The 20,062-nt window shown below is 39.3% G+C and overlaps 1 protein-coding gene across 1 annotated transcript in view; it reads right to left on the bottom strand.

Annotated features, from left to right (window-relative positions):
- Positions 1 to 14: 14 nt before the first annotated feature.
- The window catches only part of piwil2 (piwi-like RNA-mediated gene silencing 2), a 28,723-nt gene continuing 8,675 nt past the window's right edge, over positions 15 to 20,062 (bottom strand). The window contains exons 4-24 of the mRNA XM_085474437.1: positions 19,788 to 19,902; positions 18,135 to 18,310; positions 17,718 to 17,808; positions 17,262 to 17,372; positions 16,403 to 16,520; positions 16,167 to 16,291; positions 15,928 to 16,008; positions 15,726 to 15,839; positions 15,289 to 15,477; positions 15,019 to 15,103; positions 13,517 to 13,609; positions 12,946 to 13,086; positions 12,512 to 12,625; positions 11,543 to 11,731; positions 8,351 to 8,452; positions 8,094 to 8,210; positions 4,179 to 4,267; positions 3,435 to 3,540; positions 2,977 to 3,230; positions 2,418 to 2,525; positions 15 to 525 (exon numbers count right to left, since the gene is read on the bottom strand). Coding sequence (XP_085330563.1) covers positions 369 to 525; positions 2,418 to 2,525; positions 2,977 to 3,230; positions 3,435 to 3,540; positions 4,179 to 4,267; positions 8,094 to 8,210; positions 8,351 to 8,452; positions 11,543 to 11,731; positions 12,512 to 12,625; positions 12,946 to 13,086; positions 13,517 to 13,609; positions 15,019 to 15,103; positions 15,289 to 15,477; positions 15,726 to 15,839; positions 15,928 to 16,008; positions 16,167 to 16,291; positions 16,403 to 16,520; positions 17,262 to 17,372; positions 17,718 to 17,808; positions 18,135 to 18,310; positions 19,788 to 19,902 — 2,675 coding nt within the window. The 3' untranslated portion in view covers positions 15 to 368. The remainder of the gene's footprint in view (positions 526 to 2,417; positions 2,526 to 2,976; positions 3,231 to 3,434; positions 3,541 to 4,178; positions 4,268 to 8,093; positions 8,211 to 8,350; positions 8,453 to 11,542; positions 11,732 to 12,511; positions 12,626 to 12,945; positions 13,087 to 13,516; positions 13,610 to 15,018; positions 15,104 to 15,288; positions 15,478 to 15,725; positions 15,840 to 15,927; positions 16,009 to 16,166; positions 16,292 to 16,402; positions 16,521 to 17,261; positions 17,373 to 17,717; positions 17,809 to 18,134; positions 18,311 to 19,787; positions 19,903 to 20,062) is intronic.

Genomic DNA, 20,062 nt, shown 5'->3' with positions numbered 1-20,062 from the left:
ACCGATCATGATAATGACAGCACCACACAAACAGGCTCGTGTTTTATTTAAAGATTTGAAATACTACAAGCTACAAATCTGTACAGCTGAAAGCTGAATTGGTGTAAACATTAAGAACACTGCTGCATTACTGAACGTAATTACTAAAAGACAAAAATGTGAAAACCCAGTAAAACTTCCTAAACTTAAACCACTTTCTTTCTTTTTTTAAATAACTGAACTGACCTTAAAATGAACAAACTCTTAAAATAACACTGATTATAATTATTACAATGTGTGCAACGATATTCTAGGTTATTAATGAATCCCTCATTAAAGTAAATGAGTTGTCATTAAAAACAGCCGTCTGCATCAAGGCAAAGAATAACTCAAAGGAAGAAGAGCTTGTCTGAGAGCTGGATGGCCGGCTCTGAGTGAAGGTACTGGCCAGACAGGAAAGCCAGTTTGTGGGCATATTTGCAGGGTGCTGGAACGCGAATGGTGCCGGGCCAGTTCCAGTACAAATGGCACATCTTGAAGGTCAACCTGGCAAGACACCAAATCAACAATGAAGTGTTTTTGAACTGTACACACATTCACAATAAATCCCAATTTGTGTGGAAGATACACAAAAAAGAAATCACAGCAATACTTTGGAAAACAATAGACTCGAGGTAAATACCAGTGAGGCTTAAAATAAAAGGGGGGTGGTGGTTAATTACTTGAAAATGCATCTAGTACAGTTCCAAGATATAAATGTGTACAGAACCACTCAAACTCCTGACACACAATCTCTACTCAGCTCTACTCCATTTGTGTTTTTGCAAGTATGGTCTACTACTCTGGCAACAGGAAGGTTTTTTCCTTTTAGCAGGAGGAAACCTTTGGGCAGTACTAGGCTCAGGGAGGCTCAGCCATCTGCCAAGACCAGCTGGGGGATACAGGTCCAGACTAAACAGTAGAAGCTGATGTTTGACTGATTGTGTGTCTTACTGACAACTGGAGGCTGGGCAAAATTTTGATATCAAAATGCACGATTTTGCTACATCTTGGGACATGATTGGCACCAAAAATCTCTTTTTATTCAAACACGTATCAGCTCTGAACTGACAAACACGCTATAAACGCTATAAACTTATTGGAGATCTTAGGCTACGTTCACACTGCAGGCGAAAGCGCATCAAATCCGATTTCTTTGACCCTCTGCGACCCATCTATCCGATCATGGTATGACAGTGTGAACGGCACAAATCCGATATTTTCAAATCCGATCTGGGTCATTTTTGTATGTGGTCCGGAATCCGATACCTATCCGATGTTTTAGAAAGCGACTGCTGTTTGAACGGTCAGGTCGCATTAAATCCGTCTTTTACGTCACTGAGAGAAGACAGACGCCAATTATCAGCACCGGAGAAGACGTCGTGAACACTTCCTGACCATCCAGTGTAGATGTTAGTGAAACTGTTGGGAAGACAACGTGAACATTTTATTTGTACTGTATAATCTGCAGATTCTGACAGAAAGCACCGCTCCTCTAAAACAGCAATAAGGATCATTATTAGGTTATCTACATTATTATGTAAATAACAAAATAACTAAAAGCAAAAATTGGGAAACGTAAAGTCCGAAGTCTGCATATTAAGGGCCATCAGTCAAACAATACTGTTTGCTCTGGGTCTAAACAGAGCGCGTTGTGTGTGACGTCTTCTTTTGCGCATGCGGGCCGCTTTGAGCGTTCACAGTAGAGCACGTTTGCTGTCGCATTTTATTTGTAGTGTGAACGAGCAGACAAAAAAAACTTTGATCAAAAAATCGGAATTGAGCATTAAGACCTGCAGTGTGAACGTAGCCTTAGAAATTCAGACAAATCTGAATGACATGTACACAACATAATACAGTGAATAATACTTTGAGATTTTTACATACATAGGGCTACATCTTTCTACTTCACTGTGTATCGTACACAGCTGTATAACAGAGCATCACAGACTCACTGTGTAGCAGAGTTATTTTGCAAACCATATAAAGATTATGATTATGTACTGAATTATGACAGACCCTATGGCTCTTAGTCAGGTACAATGCTGTTTTGTCATGACAGATGCTCTGTGCAGTTCTGTGCGACTATCTTTACTTTTCTTCATGAGCTGCTCAAACTAAACAGACATTACATCATACAGACGTCAACTTTACTGTTACATCGTATTCAGGAAGCATATTTACAAACCAAATGGAGTAAGCTTGTGAGTACTTTTGTGTTTTTTCCCCTTTAGACAGAAGGAAGACTGCCCCGAAGATTTTCAATACTCTGCTTTAGTGGTGTGATAAAGGCTCTTTTTCTTACAGCTACAGCGATGACCTAAAAAAACAACCTCAATCTTGTAATGATCAAATATTAAATGCAGATATTGCTTAGTGGAAAGGAAACTGGATCATACCTTTGCAAATGGTCTGGTGTGAGGTTTGCCGTGTTATATAAAGAGATGTAGTGTGTCGGAAGTCCGCAGCCCTGCCGAATGTGATGAGCCATCAGGTAGAAGTCCACCCTGAGCAGGGGGGAAACAATCACTTTGGTTTGGGAAACTTTACAGAATCGAAACATTTCCTCTGCTACAGCTGCCAGTACATCTGTCGTAGCAGTTTTGCTGTGCACATGTTTAAATTCACATTTCTCTCTCGTGTATTTTTACAAGATATTTTCATGAAATGCTGTTTACTACACATTAGCATCATCGCCTTTAAACTGAGCTGCCAGTGTAGACTACTGAAGCAGGTCGCCTGTGCCCTAAAGCTGGATTCAGACTAAAAAACAGCAACAAAAAACACACACACAAAAAGCAGGCCTCTCATCTTTAACAGCAGCACCGTGTTTACATTTACACATTTTGTGATCATTTCTCACATTTATAAAATGCTGCCTCAGAAACAAACTGACATCCAACAATCCTTCCAATTGGAATCAAACCCCTTGCTGTTATCGCCCCGCCCTGGACTAACCAATCTTTCTGGGTGAGGGTGTGATCCACGACAGTTCCAGGAGGGGGAGTGCCAAAGCTGTTTGCAGCCCAGGAGTAGAGAGTGGTGTTAATGCGCTTTTGTACCACGATGAAGACCAGCTTGGGCTCGTAGCTGGGGAAAGTCTCAAAGCATTTGATCAACTGTGGGATCTCGTACTGCTCCACCATTTTAAGCTGGCCGTCTGAGACACCATCTCTGTACACCACAATCTTTTCTGGCAAGTTGTGGTTTACCTGTTAGACATGCGTAACCAAAGTAAAGTTATACAAATTTAATACAGTAAATGAAAATGCATTAAACCCAGCAAAACTTGATAACACCCAGAAACAAACTACACTGTTGTTTTCATTATACTGCGTTCACTGATAGGTGAGAATTAGTGGTGCTTTACAGACAGGAGTCCTGAATCAGAACACATTTCTGAAGTGCATTTGTACCTCATAGTACTTCTGCAGCGCAGCCAGTAAGCAAACCCTGAAGCCATGGATCAGTTCCTCATTGGGGGTCTGGAAAATTACTCTGGAGTACCAGCGGGTCAATGAGCTGTAGGGAACAACACGCTGCTGTTAGGACGCATGCATAGTGCATCTCACCAATTCAAGGTCAAATAATTTCTCGTTTGTGCACTCATATGCAACGACATGAAAAGGTTTATTTGTCAAGGTGATGCAAAAATGCTTGAAAACAGTGAGTCACAGCATTGCTTTGCATTGTCTAGTAATGTGAAGTCAGTGTTTTGTGCACACTAACACTTTTTTGTGTGCTTCACATTAAATGTAATAATTCAACTATGGAGAAAATATGAAATCTAAAGAACGACTAGACAAAAAGAGGGAAAAATTGTAATGGCTTGTATTTGTACAGCGCTTTACTTAGTCTCTATGGACCCCAAAGCACTTTACACTACATTCAGTCCACCCATTCACACACACATTCACACACTGGTGATGGCAGCTACACTGTAGCCACAGCTGCCCTGGGGCGCACTGACAGAGGCGAGGCTGCCGGACACTGGCGCCACCAGGCCCTCTGACCACCACCAGTAGGCAACGGGTGAAATGTCTTGTCCAAGGACACAGTGACCGAGACTGTCGGAGCTGGTGCTCGAACCGGCAAACTTCCGAAACAGACGAACTGCCAACTCTTGAGCCACGATCGCCCCTATGGGAAGGGAAGTTTACCTGTTCACGCTCGCGACAAACCCCATAACTGACTGATGAGACTTGCTGGGGTCGTGGTGGACATCAACTCCAACTACCATCAGGTTTTTCTGTTCAGGGGAGACAGGTTTATCATGTTCCCATGTTAAAAGTTCTGTAATGATGTTAAAATACATATGGCAGGGCAACCACAGACAACACATGATGTCTCAATCTAAAGGAACTCAAGTGAACAAGTGAGAAACATAGACGTTGAGATCGATCAGACTGGGTTACAAGGCCATTTCTAATATTTCAGGACTCTAATTAAACATGCTGAGTGTAAATATGTCAATATACAAATACATTAAAATTGGAAGAGTGATGAACCTTCACAGGAGAGGCCAGCCTACCAAAATTACTCCATAAGCACATCAACAACCTGTCCAGTGGATCACAAAAACAAAAACCCCCAGAATATCATCCAAAGAACTGCAAGCCTCAATCACCTCAGTTAAAAATCAGTGTTCTCATTCAGTTTCAATTTGCAGGGATCACAAAAACTGGACTCTGGAACAATTTTTCAAAAGTCATGTCTCAGATTTAACCTGCTCATAGTGATAGGCCCATCAGGGTGAGAAGAACGTTAGATGAAGGGATCCCATCACTCCCCTTCACTGAAGCCTTTGATTCTTTTTTGGGTACAGCCACCTCGAGTCCCTTGAACAGGTATTGTATGAATCTAAGATATTGCCATTATTATGACTAAAGCCCACCATACAACCCTGTGAGAAAAACATTATGACCTAGTGTTGCTTCAGCTGGTAAGACATACAAATTAGCAACATTCTTTGCCTGAAAGCTGAGGTCACCTGAACGAGACATCATTTCACACATGGATACTTCACCAGAGTCCAAACTTTAAGCCCACTGAGAATTCAAACAGTATAAATGGCATGTATATCTTGGTCTAGAAGAGTACGCGCAACAGTAATGATGGGAAAGACTGCTGATCTGACAGATGTTCTTTTCTTTCTTTTCTTTAACCTTTATTTAACCAGAAAGATCCCATTGAGATTAAAAACCTCCTTTTCAAGGGAGACCTGGCCAAGATAGGCAGCAGCGGGTGTCTCACAGTTACAGAAATTACTCAATTAAACACAGGCAGCAACAACACACATGCAAAAATAAATGAAAAATAAATAAATAAAATTCAGTAAAATTCAAATAATAATAATAATAAAAAAATCAGTTAAAATGACAACCAATCTAATTGAAATAGTTACATGTTATGGACTTGGCCTCAAGGATTCTTAGTTTAGATTTGAAAGCACTTAATGAAATGAATTCAGTCTTTTTCTAGTCGTTTGTTCCAAGCCAGGGGTGCTAAACGGACAAAAGCTCTTTTACCAAATTTAGTTCGGGCAAATGGAACAGAAAGCAACAAGTAACCATGCGGACCAGCATGCTTCATTGCAAGCAGGGAACATATATAAGAAGGTAGCAACCCAAGCATTGCCTTATATATAAAACTGTATAAATGAGAGTTCCTCTGACTTTCCAAAGCAGGCCATCCTACCTGAGAGTATAACTCACAGTGGTGAGTCTGAGATTTACGGTTGGTGATGAACCTCAGAGAAGCATGATACACAGAATCAACCATTCGAAGACACTGAGCAGAAGCATTCATATATAGAATATCACCATAATCCAGCACAGGCAAGAATGTTGCAGCAACAAGCCGCTTCTTTGTATTGAAATAGAAACACAACTTACTTTAGTTTTAACTTCAGATTTTTAACAAGATTCTCTACATGTGGTTTGAAGGTGAGCGCGTCATCAATCAAGATACCCAGATATTTATACGTGTAAACCAACTAGATTTTATTACCTTCAAGAGTGGTTACTGATGGGATTGTTTGGGCCCATATTTAGAAAACAACACGAGGTTTGTTTTGTCTGCATTGAGAACAAGTTTAAGCTGAAGTAATGAGTGCTGGACAGCAAAAAAGGCTTTCTGCAAGGAGTCAATGGCTTGGACAAGAGTTGAACCACAGCTGTAAATAACTGTGTCATCAGCATAGGAGTGCATGTTTGCATCTGGCACATTTAGACCAAGATTGTTTATGTAAATGATAAATAGAAGGGGGCCTAATACAGAGCCCTGTGGCACTCCGTTGTGCACTGTAACAAATTCAGAACATAGACCGTCGGATTTTATGCACCGAGACGATTACTGAGGTAGTTTGAGAATAGGGCTGGGTTTTTATAATCGATTTATCGATTAAAATTGATTCTCGCTTGGATAACGTGAAATCGATTCATTAAAATCCTGAATCGATTTTTTAATATTAATTTATTTTGCCCGAAATGCCAGAATCTCAGGTGAAACCTCACAAATTTTCAACAACCACCAAACAGTAAAACAGTAAATGAGAGCAGGTACACGGATTCTGCACAAAGACGTAAACACAAAGCGCGGACCCGGATCAGAATCAGTGAGATGCGCCTTTCTCACCTGACGGCACGGACACGGTCGGGGCTGAAAGCCGACAGCTCGCTGGTTCTGATCCATCGGCGGGTCCACGCTTTGTGTTCACGCCCTTTTTGCGCCGATTCTAAAGCTCTTAGTTTTATCTCTCTCCAAACAATATTGACCGAACCAGCAGCAAAAGAAGATCCAAACTACGCTTCACATAAACATCGTCATGAATTCACTCTGACTTTTACTGTTTTGCTTCCACCAGGATGAAATCACACTTCATGCACAGCTCTCTTTCTCTCTCTCTGTACTTCAAGAAGTTTCCCGTCTAAAAATCTGTTTTCTTCATTATTCGCTTGCTTGTTACGCACAAGTCTACCGTTGTTTACAGCGCTGTCGGCCATTGTTTTTTTTTCTTATTACATACTTCCGAAAAGACAACCTAATTTCTGCTGTTCAATACTGAACAAATTTAAACTTTTTAAAATTATGCAAAATGCAAAACGCTCAGCGGTCTCTAATAAAACCGCTGGAACGTCAGAGGTAACGTTCATATGTTGATTAATGGTTTTCTTTCGTTTTTGATCTACTGCAGAATATTTTTTATAAAATCCCAGGCCAGGAAAACCACCTTCATGTTTTTCTGTGTTTTATCTTCAGCTACTTTGACACAAAGGCATCTGCTGTGATGCTCACACCTTTGATAAAGTCTTGCGTGTGTCAGCTTCCTTTTTATAGATACAAAATTATGTAAATGTACTGATCTGAATTATAATATATCTGACTGTCAAAATTTCCCAGAATCAAATCGAATTGAATCTAATCGTGGATCGAATCGATTCTAGAAATCAGTGACGATACCCAGCCCTATTTGAGAACCATGCCACTGCTCTCTCAGAGAGTCCTCACTGAAGGAGTCTAAGTTTTAAAATCAATGATCAACAGTGTCAAATGCTTTTGACAAATCAATAAAAAGGGATGCAGTGTTGTTTCTTATCAAGTGCAACAGTAATATCATTTACTACACTCATTGCAGCTGTGATAGTACTGTGATTTTTCCTAAAGCCTGATTGATATTCAGATGTTACTGACATGCTGTACAAGGAGATTAGGCCACAGGAGGTCACTGCTAAAAAGGCTCGCTTTTGTGCTGACACGACTGAAACTTCACAGAGAATCTATAGGGTATTGTCAAGAAGAAGATGAGAAACACCCAATCCAGAAATAGAGAGGAGCTGAAAACCACTGTCAAAGTAACCTGGACCTCAATAACACCTCAGCAGGCCCGTGAGCTGATCGCCTCCAAGCCACACCACAACGCTGATGTAGTGATCCATGGTAAAGGAGCCCCAAAATAAATGAAGACTATATCTCTGTTATAAATAATTGAGCTGAGGAAATATCCTAACAATCCAAATGACTCCACTTCTGATATTAAACTGCTCAGCTGTCATCTTGTGTGTCATGACACTTACCAGAGGAACATTGACAGTCCACAGCTCTCCTCCTAACTTGCTGTTCATCTGCAGAAGTATCTTCTGTGCCACACTCTTCAACTTCTGTTGCTGGGAAATTGTGCGGACGTTGATGGCCTAATGACAAATAGGCGAGAGTGAAACAAACTTTTTTTTGGAAGAAAATATTTTCAAAATTACTATTTATGCATTTGTTAAGTTGTAAACATTTCATTCCTTTCCTCTAATGCTGAAAGAAGAGCACAAACATCACAAACCTGGGATGGGATGGGATTTTTAACACAGCACAGCTTCTTGATGGCACTGTAGAGATCATCTCTGTTGCCAAAAATGATGCAAACTACAAGCTGCAAATTGGGCTGCACACAGGAGTGAAAAGCTTGAGTATAGTGATCTTAAACAACATCTACCAAACATCTGAGCATTCACTGGTAATGACAAAGAGGTAAAAATACAGGAAAGATACAACAGACAAAGCACTGTTCTCTTTGATAGATTTGAACGTTTTAAGGTGGAAGCAGTCATCAAAAGATGGGTGCAGGATGGTCATTAAGGGATGGGAATGAAATGATTCTCAGTTGGAAAGCAGTCCCAACTGTGCAAAGAAAATATCCACCACACTGTTACACCACCATCGCTATTAACAGCTGACACATGACATGAGGGATGCTGTGCTTTTGCCAAATTTGGACCCTACCATCTCAATGTTGCAGCAGAAACTGATAACAGGCAACATGTTTCCAATCTTCTGTTTTCCAATTTTGGTAAGCCGGTGCAAACTGTAGCTCAAGTTTTTAGCAGACAGGAGTGGGACCCAATGTGGTCTTCGGTTGATGCAGCCCATCTACTACAGAGTTCAAAATGTTGTGCATTCAAAGATGCTCTTCTGCACAGCTTGGTTGTAACAAATGGTTATTTAAGTGACTCCTACATTTTTATCAACTTTTAACTGCTGCTCACCAGATATTTTCTCTCCTTCAGACTATTCTCTATAAACACATGAGACGGTTGTGTGGGAAAATCCCGATAGATCAACAGTTTCTCAAATATTCAGACAAGCCTGTCTTGCGCCAACAACAACAACTTTACCATGGTCAAAGTCCCTTAAGTTTCTTTCTTCTGCATTCTAGTGCTCAGTGAACTTCAGTAGGCCATTTAAGTATGCAGAGATGATCGAAATGACCATGGACTCAGGTGCTGCCATGTGATTGTTAAAGTAAATAATTAATAAGGCAATCAGCTGAACAGGGGTACTTCACAAAGTGGCTGGTGAGTGTGTGCACTAGGCAAGAAAAAGTTGGTGTTTGATGTATTTGATAAAGACATGAAAAGTACAACTGCTTGTCTGTTACACTCCATTTGTCCATCATATGCAATAACTTCACAAGTTCTGGTAACGCCAAAGGATACACAAACCTTTTCTTTGAACTGGAATAAACTATAAGGGGTTGTCAGTTATTTTATTGACAAAATATGATACGTTTATAAATGAAAATATATCCAACATTAGTATATGTGATTAGTGTGTGTGTGTGTGTGTGTATATATCTATATATAAAGGCTTGCCATCTGTGGAACACACTTCCAACCGATATCAAATTGATTACAGACATTAGATCCTTTACATTGAAGGTAAAGTGTGGTTAAAGGGAAATCAAAGTTGTAGTCATTTTAACTAGAGATGGACCGATCCGATATTACGTATCGGTATCGGTCTGATACTGACCTAAATTACTGGATCGGATATCGGAGAAAAATAAAAAATGTAATCCGATCCATTAAATATCACGAAAGCACCTCACAAAACTTGCAACGCGCCGTAACTCACCTCAGAACGTTAGCACGTCGGAGCAGTATGCATCACGTGATAGAGCGGCTGTGGCATGCGGGACCTGTCGGTGGTCTGGATAGCATTTGGAGCTTCGCTAGCAACCTGGCATTTCATCTCCGATAAAGTTATCCCGAGAGAAGTAAAGCAAGTGTGTAAGTCCATCTCTGAATGTTTGTAAAGCATTCCTGCGTTAAGCTTAACAAGCGACTGCCTCTCGCTCTCCGGCTGCTACTTCAATCGTGAAACTGCTTAATGATCAGCTGATCGGCTTTTCTGTCGGGAATCCGTGTCTCTTGTTTGTTTTTGGCCCACTTTGCACCAGAAAGAGGAAACCAGCGGCTGAACAACAGCAGCACGTTTAAGCTTGATCAGCTGTTGTTAGAATTTATTTAATATTACTTTCTACACCAGGATCTTTTTCTATGTAGCTGACGTAACTGTGCAGGGGCGGATCTAGCAAAGTGTAGCCAGGGGGGCCGATAGGGCATTAACAGGGAAAAGGGGGCACAAAGACATACTTTTCTTTCTTATTCTCATTTAAAATGTCGAGCTTTTAATAAATAATTATCTGACACCCAAAGTTTTAATTTGATGTAAAATGAATAGAAGTCAATTACTGTATATAGTGACTATTAAGTCTAATATATATACCCTAGTAAGCTATAGTACTTTTTCCTTTGGGAAGGTACCATCTGTGCAGTCTGCAGTTCTGTTGAAGAAAGATGTTGAATCTATTTAATATTTCTTGAAAAATAATTGATTTCTGTGCATTTTTTTTCACACTGCATCAAATTAAGGTTGATTACGTCGATTAAGCATCATGAGGTGGAGCGTGAGGGGTGGTTCCCTATTTTTTATTTATTTATTTTTGTTGTTGCTGGGAGTTGGAACCCTATTAGTTAGGTTGCTTAATATTTACGCTAAGTACTCTTTAAAATACCAGAATAGTGAGGATGGTGTAGGTTTAAGTTTATTAGATTGATCAGTATTACTGAACTATGAAATATTTTTTTGTATACAGGTATAACAGAATAGCTTTAGTGTAGTTGTTGTTTTAAACTTGAGTATGAACTTGCAGACTTGCAAAATGCAGCAAGATATTTTAAAAAACAGTTTTGTTGATTAAAAAACACTATATCGGATTCATATCGGTATCGGCAGATATCCAAATTTATGATATCGGTATCGGTATCGGACATAAAAAAGTGGTATCGTGCCATCTCTAATTTTAACTAATAATTTTAATTTTATTTTAAATTATTGTCTATTAATTTGTAATTGTATTTATGATGTAATTTGGTTTTATGAAAATGTATGTTTTATTGTAAAATGCATCTAGATTGTAAGCCCAACAAGGGACAATTGTTGAAAATTAGCAGTAGCTATAAACCTGTGCGGTACATCAGTTTCATGTCTTGCACTTGAACTATGTTAAACTGCACTGTCCCCTTTAAATAAATAAATAAATAAATAAATAAATAAATAAATCAATCAATCAATCTTCACATTACTGTGATGGCATTCATATATTTCTAATGAATATTTGTGTAGTGAACTAAAAACCAGTGAAATGAGATTTATGAAGATTTCGTCAAACTAAACATTTTCTACATCATACCTGACTCGTGAGGTGCGAGTGGATGGTCTTGACATAAGTCTCGGTCCGATCATCCCTCAGCTCCACACAAATGGGTCGACCCATCTGGACCCCAATAGGTGTGGCCACCTTGTTAAAGGTGGAAACAAGCTCTTCAGCCTGTGCTGTACAGCGTCGAGGGTAGAAGACGGCCCAGGTTTTCAAGGGAATCTAAGAGTAACATGGATTGTTTAATGAAAGAAAGCAGTGGTGTAAATCAGCCATATTTGTATTATGGTAAAGTAACTTGTTCACACACTGACACTTTAGGAAGCAGTGTATTAACTGTGTATGCCGTTTTGTTCTTTAACTACTTTCAGTTGTTGAGGTTTCGTCTCTTCAGATTTATTATTCCCCAAGCGTCTCCATTTCCCCCCAAATCAGCTGTTTGTGTATAAACAGTCCCATCTTTCTCCTGTCTCTTGTGCATTCAGTGACAAAGGACAATCAGAAGTAGGACTTCATAAACTTTAGCAAACTACTGTCGCTGTTTAACTGTAAAAAGAATATTGCATTGTTTATAAGGCATCCTTAGCCTTATCACATTTTGTAGGTATGCAACTCTTAGCAAGCACACATAAAACAAGCTGGCAGAACTACAGATAAAATGTCTTTTTTTAGTTTACATTCTGAGGGACATTTTCATGTCCTATTTTAAAAACATAGTGATAACAAAATGACTCACTCATGATTTCCAATGTTTCAAATTCAGTTCCCAACTGAATGTAGCTTTTTTTTTTTTTTTTTTAATTTCCAAATTTTCATCACAGAGAGGAGAACTAACAATGTTTGACCAAACAGTTACATGTCATTATGCTTAAACATTAATGGTTTACAGCTGTTTAATTGTTTAGCTGACTGAACACATCTCTGGTAACCACCAGACAAGATCTGGGATATGAAACAGCACATTTATATAGAGCTCTATAGATAAGCATTCATAACACTTACAGAGCTGATTGAAGCATCCCTCACAACCTCTCTGGACCAAGACACATCAGCACCAGTGGCAAAGGATGAAGACTGCAGGCAGATGGTTTCAAAGGGAAGAGTTCTACCTTTGATCTGCAAAAGAGAAAAATATTCATACTATATTGGGAAAAATAGAGAAAAAGAAACGTCCACAAGGAAAAAGGGCAAACAAGGAAGGAAAACAAAAAGGACAAGCTCTTACATCCACTTCTAAAAGAACTGTTTTTGTACGCATTATGTTTACTAACCAAAGAAATTAAACATGGCCTCAAGTCAGTCAGAATTTAGTACCGACATACTGAAAGGCTATAGCATGGCACTGGTTTCACTGTGCATTTCTCAGACAACTCTTGGGGAGAAAATAGCCCACGGACTTTGAATGAAGGAGTTTTCTAAAGAGACAAAATTCCTACCATCAAGATTTCTGTGCCAACCTCCAGTCCCCAACCACCAAGCTCATTCAGACTTTCAGGATTGGTGTTGATGTTCTTCAGAAGTTGCTTTACTGAGTGAGTATGCTGCTCACCACTCACGTTAATGTGCATTGTCAAGTCCTAGAACATGTTAAAAAGAGCAATATTCTCTTTGAGCAGTCAGGTTTCCACAAGTTATTTTATTCATTACAATTACTTTCATGAAGGTTTTCAGACCAGAATTTGTTCTTGGAAATTTCCATTACTGACAATAATCATAAGACATCTTTGTTCTGACGGTTATGTTAGCAAAGCATTGCACTACCGTGTCGTTGTCAATGTTTACAATGGTCAGGCTCTTTCGCTGCTGTGTAGAAATCAAGTGTTTACACTCAAAGTTTAAACTAGCAAAATTTGAACACTTTAATATTGAACACTCTTAAGACAACTGATTTTTAAAATGCTATATGTTCTGTTTTCAACCAACATACACAGTGTGTATTAACACTAACATTAAATTAGATGGGCAGCTCCTAAGAGTAAGGAAAGTTTACTGACACATTAAGCTTACCTTCATAGCTCTGAAGTCCTTCCTCATTTTCTCAGGAATTCCTGTCATGAAGGAAAGCTCTGGGACTAAAAGGATCTCACCAGTGATGATTTGCTGCAACAAATGAACAATTAGTTGTTATAAAAACTTTTGAACTTAGTTTTTTACATCTTCGGTACAACAAAGCACAAGAGTGCATACAGCTGTGTACAGCTCTGCTTGACATGCATGCATTAAGATAAAGTTTTTATTCATATTTTTATTGGTTTTCACTTACTTAGCTTCATCCCATCTCACACAGATGTTGAGTCTTACATGATAACTAATCATCCAGGCTGACTAACCTCTAGGGTTGGGCGATATGCAAGAATCTTCCAACAAACAATCGTCAGCCAAATAATCGCCGATGGGCGAAATATTCAGGCTTTTTGATGGTTGGAGCAACGTAATCATGCATGGACTGATTTGTGCGTTTACAACACAGAAGAAGTCCAAACATGGACGAAGTAATTTCCCAAAAAACATTAGCGCTGTCAGCGTTAACGCGGTCATCACGATTAACGCGATTAAAATTTTTAAACGTGCTCAACCCATCTGGAGCGCAGACTGAACAAACTTTGGACAAACTGCCCGAAATGTGTTGAAAGAGACATTTCAGGGATTGTGACTCAGTCTGCGCTCCAGATGGGTTAATTATTAATTGCATTAGTCATGATGACGGCGCGTTAATGCTGACAGCACTAAAAATATATAGTCGCCAATTTGAGATGAAAGAGGTAAACCTACGGATGTAACCAAAGCAGTGTGCCAGTTGTGCAGACGTCTAGTGCGAGCAAAGTACTCAAACACGACTAACTTGCATGAGCATGTATGTGTCCACCATCCGGCTGAGCATGCTAGGCTACCATCAGCTTCTGCAGCTCCATCAACAACCATTTGGGCGCACTCTGAGGAGGGTGCATTTGCTCGCAGATGAAAGAGGCACTATTTTTTTTTTTTCTGTTGATTGCTTATGTTATCGCCATCATTATTAGCAAACTTACTCATGGGCAAATAAATAAATAAATCGCCCTTGGAAAAACGATCGCCGATGGGCTCAGCCTATCATCGATAGTCAATATATTTATCCAATCACCCAACCCTACTAACCCTCTGGTAACTATTTGGACAAACATAAATTAAAGAAACGTGAACATGAATGTGAAGTGGCATTCTTAGAAAAACATGTCAGATGACTGATCTACTTCATCGAGCCTGCATAAAAATCTGTCTGTGTGTCTTGAGCTTTTATTAACTCATTCACTGCCATTGATGTCTATAGCCGTCAATGGCAGTGAATGAGTCAATGGGTTTAACTCATTCACTGCCAATGGCTGGCAGTGAATGAGTTAATACTAGCATTAGGCATGTGGAAATCATCATTCCATATTTAGTACTGACTTTAAAAATATCTCCCGGAGACACAAATAGTGTTGTTGCACTGAACTGTTGAATAAAACTTTTTTAAAAACATAGGTTTTTACCTTCCCGCCTTGTCTGGACCTCTCCTTTGGCCGATGCAGGAGTAAAGGCTGGTCCATCTCTTTGATTGTAATGCCATAGTTTTTGCTGTTAAACAAAAAAACAAACAAACATGCAATCACATGAGCATTGGGGAAAACGGAGAAAAGAAAAAAAAAACCCCAGATCCAACTGATCTTTTCATTGTTGGGTTGGTATGAAGACCGAACTGCTGATATTTCACTACACAAACACACACAAAAACAGTTTGCTGTAGGAAAAAGCAGTCTAACCTGTAATAGTCCACAAAGGTAGTTACAGTGCCATCCATCAAAGTGAAGGTGTCTTTGGGTGATTTGTTCCACTCAATGGCATCAATGCGGTAGGTGCGGTTGTTGTAGCGGGTGATGACAATGCTGCCGACGAGTTCTTTGGTGCATTCATCTTGAAAGTTTTCCTTGCTCTGTTGGTACAACGTGTTCCTGGCAGACAGCCCAACACAAGCACGTGTTTTTCATTTTTCACACTATGGAACGGAGCCTTTATTAGACTGTTCTGCTCAAGCCTAACAGGGAAAGCTTGGTCAAAGTTAATAATGCTCGATAATCACTAAAGGCCATTAGAAATGTTGCAAAATCATCTGTGGCTGGAGATACAGTCACAGACATGAATCTATCTGCAGCAGCTCGAGCATGTTTGTATGCTGATGCTTTTTGTTGTGTAAACTCACATGACATCCAGCACAGAGTCATTCCGCAAGACTTTGTGAGAGACATCAATACACAGGTACAGGCCTCCATCTGTGCGCTTGATACCAGTTGAGTAGCCTGGCCAAACCTGGAGTCTAGAAAAACCGGTAGACTAGTGAATGAAACTGCGCTGCCTGATTTTAGCAGGTATCCTTTGGTGCTACAACAAATCTCACGACTTACCGATGTTTTCCAAGAATGACTGCGCTTTCTGGATCATAATGGTTTCTGCCCACCAGCTTTAGTCCAATGATTTTCATCACCCTTGAAAAAACGAGAGGAACACTGTGTCATATCCTGTAATTTAAACTTCCTTTATAACGGCACACGGTGGGAAACAATCATTGCTGTTTAGGACTCTTAACAGCAGTCGGGCTTATTGTGTAAAATAGAAAGGATATAATGTGTCTCTGACATAATACCTCCTGAGCACCACATTGTAGAAGGGAATGCACAAATCTGAGCTCGGTGGTAAAATCTTCGTCATTTGAATTTTGATTTGTATTTCCTGATTATCGGTCCGTCTCAAACTCTTGAGAAGAACCACCTGTGCAAAAATAGTATATATATATGTATATATATATATATATATTTATTTTAAAAAGAGCGTATTAAGTTTTAAATTTAGCATGGTGACTGTAACAACTGTGATACTCACGTCTTTCAGTTTAACAGGAAGGTACAGTATCGAACCGTCAAATGCCACAACTTCACCTGTGGTTGGACGGTGGTCTTTCATCATGCCGAAACGCATCGCCACTGATTCGACATTAGGACTGGGTAAGAAATTCACATCACAAAATACATAGTAGATATTAACACGGGTAACGATACTGAATGAACAAACTTCAAGTTTCTCTGTGGTTCTTCAGTGTAATTTAAGCTGATCCTACATTTTCATTGTTGTCTGGCAAAATGTTAAATCCTAGTAAACATTAAGATTTTCCCAAAATACCTGCATAATTTTATAGACATGTGAGTGTTGGTAACAGGAGCTCTCTGGGTTTCATTAATTGCTCACTTATAATCAACGGACTAATAAGAGCCGAAAGTAGACTAAAATCTGTTAAGGATCATAGACAGAGAATTAGTCCAAATATCACTTTAGTGTAATTTTCAGTTAGTTTGTTCAGACAGGAATGTTAGGCTGGATGTTGGGCTGGATGTTGAGCTGGAAACACTGCACTTTTTGTATGTCAAGAATAACAATATACTGAAAATCAAGTATTTATAATCTTTTGCTCCTGTAATTTTAATTCTACTCTATGTGTGAGGCAGATTTATATGCAGGTAAACCATCTTTATGGTGAACAAAACAGAGCATTTATTGTGAAAAACTGTCTACTGCCTGTCTGTGTAGGCAGTGACGCAGCTACCAGTGCCTACATTGTATTAGAACCAGTCCCTGTATTACCTGAAACTATGATTAAAGCTTTCCAACATTTCCTCCAGTTTTTAGACATAAACTTTGTTTCCTTGTACGCAACAAGTGGTCTTGAATGTTATATGATACTTACGTAAATGTAACATGGTACTGATACACCGCTTCGTTCTTGCATTGAATTTGGATGTGATTTGACCCAATATTTATAGGAGCTCCTTTGGTTCCAGCCTTATTCAGTGGCTCACTGACGAGTGGAGAACATACATGGACAAAAAGATCAGTTTATGACAAGCAAAACAAATGATCAGTTACTGACCTGAATAAAAGCTCTGTCTTGCAAAATGTTAGATTTAATCAATACGGAACCAATACCACTAGATGACCCTTAATAAAATACACCATTATGTGCTCATAAGAGACAATGAGAATGTCAGAAGACATGGATAAGTCAGAGGTAATGATGTTTTAGAATGAACAGCTAACACCAGAACACTCGCTCTGACCGTTAAAAGCCTCCAAACCACAACACAGCTCATGTTGGTTTGTTAGGACTCGCTAAGGTAAAGGAAATAGAGAAAAGCACACTCACCGAACTGCCTCCATTGTCAGCCCCGTCTTTGCAGCTGGACCAGTGGAAAGGTCTGTGGCTTCTTGAACGGTGTGCACAGGGGACTCCGTTCCTTTACAGTATTATGCATGTCATTACCCAAAATGCATGTTCCCCCCCACAAATTAATCAAATTAAAATAAAAAAACACAATTAAGATTGTATTAGACACATGCAAAAGAAGATGCACATAATAGTTTACTTGGGGTTCCTACACCTTTCTTTCCCTTTCAAAATCACAATCTTCTCCAGTCTCAAGTTTTCAGACAGTTTCCAAATCTAAAATCTAGAATTCCTGCACAGGAATTCTTGTTTTTTCTTTTAAAAAGAGGATTAAAAACAAATTAAGGTGGTAAACTCTCAGTTTGCAATCCCTTTAAAATAATTTTATATAATTACCCGTCAGAGAGGGCTGAGAGTATTCTGTTTGCGGCTCAGACACTGGAGAAACAAACACGTCTTGACCTGCAGGAAATGAAGGAAGCAAAGCACGGCCTCTGCCAACTCCAAGCTGAGGCATAGCTGCTCTTCCGAGGCCCACCATTTTCTGAGGGGACAAACCTCGGCCAAGGAAACTGAAAAAGGCAAAATCCACACAAGGAAAAGTCATATAATGGTTGTTCAATGCAGATAAAGTAAGTAAGTGTAATTTGGCACTGGCACTACTTTTTCCATCCCAACCTGGATCAAGTCATACCTTCATAAAGGTTAGAACATGTACTTTGTGCTCTTCCTGTACAATGATTTAACTTCATGGCCGTTAGGTTTTATATATGGATTTGTTTTAATTGTCAAAAGTTAGGTGCGACAAAAAACATAATCCAGCAAATAATTTAATTTCCTGCCTGCAGATATTCATTGCTACATGTGGAATTAAATTCCATGCGTGCAAATTCAACAACCTGCGTGTGTAAAACTCAGCAGCCACACACGTGTGAGAGTCTGATTTGCAGGCATTGCTGCAGTTTCACACTCTGTGCTCACAGCTGAATCCTACCTGCTCCAATCAACTGACTTTTGACGAAGGATTTAATAGTGTTCATAAAGCAAGAACAATATTAAAGAGCTGTTTCTGGGAGGTACTTCGATCATTGATTATTAGTAAAAAAACGTTTTTACTGTTTCAGTGAACAAATGCTTTGATCAAATCTGATTATCAGCTTTTTACAGTTGTGGAAGAAGTACCTATCCTAAATCCTATACATATATAGAAGTAATAATACTACTGTACATATACATTCTGTAAAAAATGAACTTTTACTGACATAAAAGTACAAATTTTTATCAATTAAGGTATATTTCAAACTCTATAGAACTGATGAGTTATTAAAGTGTACGCTTCACAAAGTCATTGAAGCTACTAATTCACTGTAGCTAAATCACACCACAATTTATTAGTTAACTTATATTTCATATAAATCTAATTCTGCTAAATATGATTACAGCTTTAAATGGAGGGTATGTGCAGTTATACGTTTGCTGCAGACTAAGCAACTTTTTATTGGCAGATTTAAATGTCTGTATTTTGGTTATAACCGTACACTTCCTGATTCTCATGAGTTAGTTTTTTGTTTTTAATTTTTTATTAAATGTATGGAATATTGTACAACAATATGGGACAGCAGTGAAGATGCTTCAGAACGCTCTGGTTTTAAAGATTTCTTCATCAGTAAGGTTATTTAGTGACAGCTGTCAGTATTTCCACTGCTACACAGGAAACAGCAACTGCTGATAATTAACTCTGCAGAATTAATTTACAAATATGGTTTAAAAACAGCGCTTATGTTGCTGCCTCGGTGTAACTCGATTTAAGTAAAAGAAACTGTCCATCAAAGGTGACCAATCACATTAGGACCCCTCTTCAAGCAGTCAAAAGTCAGTTGATTCAAGCGAGCAGCATTCAGCAGCGAGCACAGAAACTGCAGCAGCACAGACAAAGTAGGCTCTCATTTAGTCTACTGCAGGTTTCATAAACTACATCAGGCTGAATGAAAATATGTCAGAAACCCTGTTAGTCGAAACACAACACAGTGTCACTCCTGTGCTGCTTACCTGCTGCCTCTGCCCATCATTTCTCCAGATGGGCCGATGCTCTGTGGTGTGCTGATGACACCTGGTGGGGCATCTCGCAGCTTCACCTCTCCCACATCCCCAGCTGCTCCCCTACCTGCAACGAAATGTAACATGAATCCATATGATTCTTCTTCATATACATAAACACCAAAATGAACCAACATCACGCCACTCTGTGGCTTACAAAGCTTTGAGCAAATGAGCACACAATGTGTTGTGCTTAGGGGCCCAGAGACTGTTTGTTTTCAGTATCT

This window comes from Copadichromis virginalis, linkage group LG12 (genome assembly GCF_057382275.1).
Source record: "Copadichromis virginalis isolate Kocher_CV1m ecotype Utaka linkage group LG12, C_Virginalis_male_GT1.1, whole genome shotgun sequence".
Lineage (NCBI taxonomy): Eukaryota > Metazoa > Chordata > Actinopteri > Cichliformes > Cichlidae > Copadichromis > Copadichromis virginalis.
The sequence above is the reverse complement of the archived record's forward strand: the minus strand, read 5'-3'. Positions and strand labels throughout refer to the sequence as shown.